This window comes from Phaethon aethereus, assembly GCF_964289735.1.
Source record: "Phaethon aethereus genome assembly, contig: HAP1_SCAFFOLD_212, whole genome shotgun sequence".
In the NCBI taxonomy this organism is placed as follows: domain Eukaryota; kingdom Metazoa; phylum Chordata; class Aves; order Phaethontiformes; family Phaethontidae; genus Phaethon; species Phaethon aethereus.
Window position 1 is genome coordinate 49,744 of NW_028113775.1, and position 10,315 is coordinate 60,058.

At 38.1% G+C, this 10,315-nt stretch overlaps 1 protein-coding gene across 1 annotated transcript in view; it reads right to left on the reverse strand.

The window, feature by feature from the left end:
* Positions 1-9,907, reverse strand: part of LOC309416560 (trifunctional purine biosynthetic protein adenosine-3) — a gene marked incomplete at both ends in the record, with an annotated part of 30,296 nt that extends 20,389 nt beyond the window's left edge. The window contains 6 exons of the mRNA XM_082016100.1: positions 408-533; positions 2,398-2,466; positions 3,731-3,842; positions 4,537-4,711; positions 5,444-5,539; positions 9,763-9,907. Coding sequence (XP_081872226.1) covers positions 408-533; positions 2,398-2,466; positions 3,731-3,842; positions 4,537-4,711; positions 5,444-5,539; positions 9,763-9,907 — 723 coding nt within the window. The remainder of the gene's footprint in view (positions 1-407; positions 534-2,397; positions 2,467-3,730; positions 3,843-4,536; positions 4,712-5,443; positions 5,540-9,762) is intronic.
* Positions 9,908-10,315: the final 408 nt, after the last annotated feature.

A 10,315-nucleotide genomic window follows, 5' to 3' on the forward strand; every position in this document is an offset into this window, starting at 1 on the left:
GTTCCTTGCCAAACTAAACCAAACTACCTTGAAGTACAGCAAGTGAACTAACCTCATCATTAGCTTAGTTTGGCACAAGATAAAAAAAGTGGGTTTAAGCACTTGGTTCTAACAATCAGTATTTTATAACACTTATAAACCAAATCAAAATACAAGGTTGCTGAAATGACACTTCCACCTTTATAATTAAAAGCAATTCAGCAGAAATATCCTCCTCTTCAGAGAAACAAATTTAAGTTATGAACTTTACTTGACTATGTCTGTTTTAGGCAAATCTTTCCATCCACAAGAGCGCATTCTCTTCACTCTCCTGCTCATCATGGCGGAACTAAAAATTCACACGTATTTTCAATACTAGAGCTGTACTACAGCTTTAGCGAAACACCTCCTTGTCAATACATTTTTACCTGAGGTGCTGGGGAATAAGCTCCCATCCCTCCAGTGTTAGGGCCTTCATCTCCATCCATTAATCGCTTGTGGTCCTGGGCTGGAGGCATGGGAGCAATTGTGATGCCATCAGTGAAACATAAGCACTAGAAAACAAGGAGAATAATCAAAACCCCAGTCTATGATTAAAATTAAAGTGCAAAAAGTGCAAATATGTTTGACGTTCAGTGCTGCAAATGGATATTTAAGAGCATAAATTCTGTCTCCCTGATAAAACAAACTTCTAAACATTTCCCTTGTCTCCCAGGAAGCAATGCCTCAGTTTATATGACCTTCCTACAGACATTAACTTTCATATAACATATTAAAAATTGTAACATCAGTAGTAGTGCTGAAAAGAAATACTCAAAGGTTAGAAAAACAATTAAATACTTTTATAGCAGATGCTTTTATCCTCAGTATCTTCATACTAACAAGCCTGCTGGCATCTTCTGTAACTGGATGATGATGTTCACTATCTGAACTACTGCTAGCAGTACTCATAAAAACTTTTTATAATGTTAATTAAAAAACAAGCAAGGATTCCCCAACAAAATCCAAAAATTCCAAAATAGTAATATGTTAAAAACTACAGTCATTTGCAGAAGGTGAATTATTTTGACAGGCAAGGCAAGCAGTATTTTTTCTTCACTGTTGTCTGCCACCATAGAAAAAAACCCTTTCAACTGCATGTTTATATTCTTGTACTATATTACAGTAAGTCTGATAGTATTCTAAGGACTAATTAAGAGCATTACATATTTTCCACCAGAGAATGAAGATCTGGATAACCCCTTAGTTCCTAAAAACATCAAGCCAACCACGAAAGAGTAAGGATGACCAATATGTGCACATCTAATTGCATAGCCTGGTTTCCTGCCCAATATGAAGAAAAGATTGGCAATAGTTGGAGGTGATCACATAGTTTTTAAATACCACCACCTCCAAGATGAATGTTCACAACATCCAGCAGAAGTCAGCTCCAGCTCCAGGACTCGGGAACCTGAGCTGGTACTTGGCTGTTCTACTTTGTGTGATGTAAGTGTCAAGTTCCCCTGCCACCTCGAAACCTAGGCTCTAGTTCTCCTTTTCTCCTTCACACTCCGCTAATTAAATCAGATATACGTTTTTAAACAAAGGAGCTGAATCAGCTTAAAATGAAGGAAATGTTCTCTTTACATCTGCAGAGAAAATCAACACTGTCAAATCATTCAACAGCCTTTGTCCCCAAATGCACTTCCACATTGCGATTTCTCTGGCAACGAAACTGGTTAAAGAGGATCCTGCCTGCACCTGTCTTGAGCTGATTGTTCCCTTGTTCCAAATGAGTTTACCGCTCCCTCCTGAAACAGTTCAACATATTCCCTTCATCAGCAAAACTGATTAAAGAAAGTCTCCATCCTCCCTTACTCTCAACCACTCCTTTGCCTTGCTCTGCACTTCACCATCCTGTTACTTGTACTGATTCAAATGGCACTGGGCTCTAAACCAGAACACAGAGAACATGGAAGGTGGTGGTGCTGACTTCTTCGAAAAAAGGTCTTTAGGTTGCAGCTTCATGAACAGGTAACTAGTACAACTGAATCAACAGCAAACAGCAGTGAAGAGGTAGCAACATGGAAGGGAAGGGACGGGACAACTTACACTGTTTTTGCTGTCAGAGAAATCATAACATAGAACTGCACGCTCAGTGACACTCAAAAATTTTAAGGCTTTTTTTTTTTCCCATATGGCAACAGCTGATTACTGTTTGAGTTATTTTTATTTAATTTGCATTATTTTAACAGACTGCAGGAAGTTTGGTTCTTAACACATCTGTCTTTAATTAATACAATTTTATTTATAAACAGATAACTATTTTTAATTTAAGTAATAACACCTTACACATCTCTGCTGTAGGTACTTATGTAGTGTTTCCTAAACAGTTTAGAACAGGTATAATCAAAGCATTACAGTGAGATGCACACTTACAGAAACTTCTTCTCCTTCAAGAAGCTCTTCAACAACAACAGTTTCCCCAGCTGTGCCAAAAGTCTTATCCTACAGTAAAAACAAAACCTCTTAAGTTCTGTTTCAGTAATTTTAAAATATTCAAAATGCAACAAGAAAAAATATTTTTAAAACAGCAAGAAAAACACAGCATGGTTTTGAGACTATTAATCCATTCTTCATCCTGGGTGTGTCAGCAATGGTAAAATCTTTGCTCCTCTTTTCTGTTTATTCTTAAATAAATGCAGATTTTATGCTTGAATGTATTTAAATTGCAGATTATATTTATGACTGACCGAGCAATTCCTCATGCTCTACCTTCTGAAATTTGCACCCATGATACTGAGAGTAATAGTAATGACTGTCAAGTCTACAATCTGAACTTCTACTTCATAAGAAAGTGCAGTTCTACAGAATACACTGGAAGGGGGCAATATTTTCATATTCCAATGCAATGCTTGAACACTGACTGCCTATTTAGGCCATTAAGAACTGACAACACACACTGACAAGGTAATTTTTGGGTCTATAAGACTCTCTAACGCACATTTTTTTTGTTCAAGACATCAAGTCACTTGTTAAGACATATATTTGTCCAATAACCATACACACACATACACACACAACAAAATGTGAGTGCAGACCCTATATTCTGACTCTTGAAATACAAGTGTGTCAGATAATGTCTCCTATGAGTCAGCATAGCTCCACTGAATTGTAAGATGCTGTGCTGCTGACACCAGCTGAGCACCTGACCTCTATGTGTCTTATTTTCCAGCTCTATGTACCTAACTGTTCAGATGAAATGGCTTCATTTTCCTTCTTTTCAGGTTTTGATGGTCCTAATAGATTTTTTTGCATACCCTACCTAAATATATGCTTAACTTGAAATAATTCCACTAGAATTTTACTACACATTTAAGTTCTGTGTGACTGGAGTCCTAAAGCTGATGTTGCTCGTCAAGATCCAGCTCAATCACGGTGTTAATACTACAGCATTGTAGTACCTGTTTGATTGCAGCAGACTCAAATGGTAAAAAAAAAAAAAAAAAAAAAGAGGAAATCTATATGGAAATAAGTGTGGGTTTTCATTAAGAATTATTTTATTTTAGCCTACAGAAACTATGCCGAGAAAGAGTACCCTGCCTCAAGCAGTAAATACGACAGAGCTTCTTAGCTGTCCAAGTAATGGGTAAAAGGTTTGATGTCTTTTAGCCAAATTCCTACTACACAGAATATTTTTGAGACTCTGAGATGGTTAATGACTTATTTTGTGTGAGAACTTCTCCAGTTAGTGCATGACATTTCTACTCACCTGCATGATTTCAGTAACAGCTTTGCAGGCTTCTTCCTTGTTTGAAGCCACAATTACTCCTTTGCCAGCTGCCAGGCCACTAGCTTTTACAACCAGAGCAGGGAAGTTTGCACTTCAAAGATAGAGAAGAGAGATTCTACAGTAAACACTCTGTATTGCTAATATATTTTATAGGCATTTTGAACATTTCAATAGTTGAAAGATAAAATACTTACCAGGTTTCATAGCAACCGTTTTACCTTATTGAACAACACACAAGTAAGAACCAGGCTTCTCTTGTTATGCTATGCCTGTAAAGGATTTCTGCTTCCTGTTGCCCCCCCCAATTTCATTACTGTTCTGAAAGTTTGCTTTCCTTTTAACAATAATTTCCTTTTTAATAATAATTTTAATAATTCAGGTTTTGGTTCACCTGTATTGTATTCTGATGAGTAGATCATTTGCTGAGGAAGTCTCCAATGCAGAATTTATATTTTTGGAGAAAAGGTACAAAGAAGGCAGAACATCCGACTATCAGACTGCAAGCTGGGTTTCCACAATAAGCAATTTGAAAAAAACCCCACAAACTGGTCCTATATTCTCCTGTAAACTGAACACTGAACTTTATTTTCATTGAAGAGCAGTAAATAAGAACCATTTAATTATCAGACTTATTGCAGTGTGATAGCATCATGTTAGATTATCCTTTAAAACCTTTACACGTTTTATCACAGCCAAAAGTTTTGACACATTAGTAAACATTTGATTGTTTGTTTTGGATACTTAGCACTGTAAAAAAAAAATTTCTAAAATGACAAGAATTTTACCTGTTAATAAAGCTACATGCTGCTTTAGGATCAGTAAAAGATTTCCATCTCGCAGTTGGGATTTCATGACGATCCAAAAAGGCTTTGGTAAAGCTCTTACTGGACTCCAGCTGAGCTGCTTTTGCTGTTGGACCAAAACACCTTACTCCAGCTGCTGTCAAGTCATCAACAATTCCTAAAAACGACACCACAAAAAAATACTATAAATCACCAAATGATTTATAGGAGTCATGTAGTCCAAGTCTACAGATGCACTGATTTGTTCGAACAAGTATGTCAGGAATGATAAGCCATATATATCTTTTCAGTGCTTATTTTACCAGATGGATGGCAAAAAAGATGCATTTTTCACTGTAATCAGGAGCAGGTAACCCTGAAATATCTGTGGCTAAGAAGATCTGCTGCATCTGGTAAGAGACAACAATCCCCCCTTGTTTTATTATAGCTTTTAGCTAAAAGGTTGACATCAGTCTTTTGTGAAGATGGCAATTGTTGAACATGTAAAAGGTTAAAATAGAAAAATTATCAACAGGTTTATAAATTACTTTTTACCAAGTTCCAAATTATTACTAGGTCAAGAAATGAAAACTCCATAGGAAAATCAAAACTCTAGTTAAGGTTCCTATACGGAAACACTTTGACACCTCTTTTACTAATTGCAAGCACTTAAAAAGAAACTTAACATTTAAAGACATTTTAACTGTTATATTGCTCACACAATACCTTGCAGAAATTCATTTTCATCACAGCATAACCCTGAATTTCAGGGAAACTGCCACAGAGGATCTGTTTCCATTCCTACTGAAGACACTCAGATACTGTTGAATGGTGCATAGAAGATATGGAGTAAAATTTACTTTTCTTCCTAAATTACGAAGGCTATGATTTTTAGCTTGCTTTCTCTTACCGGCAGCAAGAGGAACCTCTGGACCAACCACAACCAGCCTGATCTCCTGATCTCTGCAGAACTGGGCAAGTGCAGCATGATTGCTGACTGAAACAGCTGTCAGAGATACAAAAGGGTGGTAAGACTGCATTCATTACTGTTGCTTAGCACTTATCACATAATGCTGAAGGAGCATTTTCACCACTCACATTCTCAAACAACAGGTCACTGTGAATCTGGAACAGTGAGGCATACACTAATGTAAAGTCTTACACACGAAGCTGGGACGAAAACACACCACCAAACCCCCACGCAAAGGCTAAAGTTTGACAGGCATTGTAAACCGACCTTGCTCTTGAAGGTGAGAAAAAAAGTTTCATGTTCCCCCCCACTGTTGTACAGTAAATGGTTCTCATCTCTAGGATCATCCTGTTTGCCAGCACAAGAAGCATCGTGAAGAATACAAGTGAAAAATAACTCACAAGCCAAAAAAACCCAAAACAACCAATTTTCAGCCATTCTCCTCCCTGAGCACATTCACCACAAAACTTTACACACGTTTGTGCCAGCACGGTGTAGGCGACTGGAACAAGTGGCTGGTAGTGGGGTTGCAAACACTTACTTTTTTTTCTTTCTTTCTGTAGTGACAGCTAAAACTTGCCACACTAAACTGTGATCCCACTGAAACAAAAGGGAATCTGAACATTTTTTCTTATATTAGGCTGAACTTAATAAGGGCAGGTGCTGTAATTATGGGTAAGGATATTTGGTCTTAGGTTTTTAGGACCATTATCTTTCCATAAACAAACATTTAATATGACCACACTTGGAATGCTAAAACCTATGTAAACAAAAGAAAATGCTGGCACAAAAGACAATAATGTCAAATCTCATGATAAAAAATTTACGCAAAGGCAATGCAATTCCACTGTTTTTATCAAGAATAAATAGAGCCAAGGTCTACAGAGGACGGGAACGCGAACCCAGAGAGAGCCAAAAAAGCGGTGAGCACAGCCCAGCGTGGATTGGCTGCCCCTGTGGGGAGGAGACTAAGACATCAGGGCACGAAGCTGGCAAGGAAACACGGTACAGCACAGCAGAGACCCTCATAGAATCACAGAATCATTAAGGTTGGAAAAGACCTTTAAGATTATCAAGTCCAAGCATCAACCTGACATCATCATGCCTCCTTTGAAGCTGGACTATTTTGCTTCAAGATTTGTCTGTGATGTCTTGTTAGTGACTGTACTGGCAAGCATGCCAGAAGCTGATGGTCTCTTCCAGGTTGCTTCTAGGGAAGTGACAAGAGAGAAGGGAGAGGCAGTGATACAGCTGCTTCTGCTGGACAAACAGATGCAATTTTGTGTGGTGCCCACTGCACTCCTGCCATGCTGTATGAATAAACTGCCTGCTTCCACAAGAGAAGCAGTCATTTCTGCCCAAGAGATGGCATAAAAGCAACTATCTGAAACCTACATTTTGGTTATAGATTTGCCCTATTTGGGTGGAGTGGGGGAAAAAACCTGACTGAATACTAATAAAAATTACCTCCTTGATACCTACTTAACAGTTAAATTATTTTTTTCCACCAATATTTGTAAGTTAGGAGAAGTAAAAGCCTTTGACTTCTGTGTGCAATTTATGCCAACTGACTTTTGGCTCACAAGAGAGCAAAAGCATAATATATTGGCTTTAAAGTACTAATTAACATAAAGGTCAATATTGTCTTTCAGTCCCATGGGGCTGTTGTGAAAGCAGCTGGAGAACAGCAGATCCCCACTGAAGAGAGTGGGAGATCTGGTGAGCCACTGAAGACGGATGATCCCTGTTCCCCGTGAGATTAATCCATGTAAAGGGGAGCAAGGAAAGGAATGTGCCCATAAGGTGATTGCGCTTTTCATCTCAAATTATCTTGCCACAGGCCTGATCTACTAGTGATGTGAACAGTGAATATGGCATAAGATTTACATGATGTGGAAATGTCCTAGTAATAAGTGGAAAGGAATAAATCACATTGTTAATACGTAACTTTAACTTTCCCCCCAAACAAAATTTTCCTCAGGATGTAGACTGTAAGAGGACATTTTTGTAGCTGCGTTTCATTTCTCAAAACAACAGCTAAACATGCCTTTCAAAGCAGACAAAAGGACCTTGGACCAAAGCTAGAGCTTAAGAGTATACGTTACACTGAGAGCTAAAATGTGATGGAAGGAGGTGTCAGGATGCTAAAGTCCATTCACAGGCACACATATGTCTATCTCTGGACTCAGCAAGCCATTTTGTATGCTTCTGTCACCAAAACTGCCCTGCTAATTATATATAAATTGAATATAAAACTATATTTAGCCACTCAACCTAAATCTGTCTTTATTGTCAGAAACGATTACTGGTTCAAATTAACCAAGAAAACTTTTTTTTTCCTTAGATACAGGCAAGGTTTGAAGGATTTAAGGTTATTTGTAATTTTAAACTCACTCTTATATGTTTCAGAAATCACCTGAGAACCAGAGTTGCAACGCTAATTAAAGGCAATCTCATGAACCATGAAGGGAGGATGAACTTTCAGAGACAAATCTTCATTATACCGAAAAAACAGAAACAATGGTAGCAGTAGCCCAGGGCTCACACAATATAATAGGGTTCACATGCTTCTGTAAAGCTGTTTTCCATTTTCACCCCTGATTTAAAATCTAGGCCCCAGTGGCAGGACTAAAATGCCTGACATTTTAGTCAAGTAAGACAAATTGTTTCCTTAAAAAACAAAGAAGTTGAACTCTTCACAAATTCTAGATTCTTCCCATCTCCTGGTTGGTTGAGGATTTCTCTCCCAAAGAACACGTGAGCCCACAGTGTAGTAAAAAAGATTTTAGTACACATGGTAGATTTCATGGACCTGGCTCAAGCATTATTACACGCATGCTCAAATATTTTCCACTGCTGAGGGTGCAGTATTTTTTATGGAATAACAAGGTGAGAGAAAAACACGTCAATTTTTAAAAGAAACCACTTGCGAAAAAATACTGAAATTAACATTCTGGCATTGACTCCATTTAGCAGAAGGATAAAGATTTTTGTTTGACTTTTTGGGGTGAGAATGAAACATATGACTTTCCTGTCAGGCTCTTCCTTGGGCCCTCCCCTCAGAGACCACATAGAACAAAAAACTACTTACAATAATGTGTCTAGTCAAAGAAATTAAGGACAAAGTTATTTAAGCAGTCTGTAATTAAGCATTCCAATGGAATTAAGTATGATAATTACCTGCTGTACAAGAATCTGACAAGATTCATGTTTCCACATGAGGTGGTAACAAAAAAAGTTTTTACTCACATACAAATATGAATGCAGAAAATTGATGTATATAATTCATGTTCACATGCATATTATGTTAACTTTAATTCTGCATGTTATCACATTTTAAAGTGGAAACTTAAGTTGGTCGTTGGAAGTACCTAATTCAGGACCTGTTATATAAATGACACAAGACAGGAATCTCTGAGTAATTACCCCTGGTTTTGTACTGATGTGTGCCTCCAGGCAAGCACCTTAGACTAGTATTTTTTTTAAATGCAGCACATAATTTCAGATGCTCAATTTGAAACACTTTAAGCTTGATTTCTCAAAATTAGTAACTATGAATAGCTTCAATTACAGCCAGTCAGAGCTTAACGTGTTAAGCTAGAAGCTCAAAACAGGCGGTCAGTACAAAGAGAGAAACATTTGAAAATAACTTTAACTTCTTAAGGTCAGTAAGACAAAGGAGCGAATGTTTTTCTATGGTTGAACGTTTCAGGTGAGAAAGTATTCTCATCAAAGGTTATAGGGATCACAGGGCTTCAGTGCACTTCTGAAAATATAGTAGTGAACTTTGTACTTTAGGTGCTGGTATTTGCTTCATCATTTTTCAGCTGTTCACTAACCAGTTGTTGAACTGCAGTGCATATCAAGAGAAACCATCACTTCTTCCCTGCTAGGCTGCTGGGCAGCAGGAACCACTGCAGCTATCCCTAGCTGTATTCCCAGAGGAATGTGCATCAGACAGACGGAGTTTTGGCTGCATCCTCCACCCCCGCACCCAAAGAACTAGCCATCACAACTGAGATCATATAAAACAAGTGGTAGTTGCACAAGGTTTTGCTCAGACATTCTTATTTTTTAACTGCCACCATCTATTTCACATGTCCAGAACCTTAAAAAATAGCACTACTACTACTACTACTGCTGCTGCTGCTACTACTCCTCCTCCTCATCGTCATAATCTTTTCACATTAACAGATCCATGAACAGAGCAACTTATTTGTCGAGTTATCAAATTTTAAAACAGTATTTTTTCTTTTTACCTGAATTGGAAATTTTTCCATTGTCAGCTGTTCCTGCATTTCCTGGAGCAACAAACACATGTTTTACATGTGGGGACTGGGCCAGCTTCCAGGCCAGCGCATGCTCTCTCGCTCCACTGCCAATGACAAGCACCCGATCGGCCATTAGTCTGCATAAAACCAAAACACAAGCAAAACAGCCAGAATTAGGTGAGTGAGGTTAGGAAAGCAAGAGCTTTGCAGACCACGGTTTTAAGCGCGGAACAGAGGTGAATAATGTCACTTTGTTTCAGGCAATGATATTTCTGTATGAGTTTTGTTGGCTTTTAGAAAAAAAAAGTGCGCTATGTACATGAAAATGGGTAACTGACTTATTCAGGTATGATATAAACAAAACGTCAAAGACTGAACCGCTCCAGAACACAGAAGTAACCCGCTGGACAATCCATCCTAGTTTTCCTTTAGTCAGATTGGCAACTGCTTCAGAAGCCTGTGATATAGGAATAACCCTTATGAGTGACCAGGCTGTGATCTGTAACCTGTAGAAATTCCTGGAGAATCTGAGCCTGCAAAG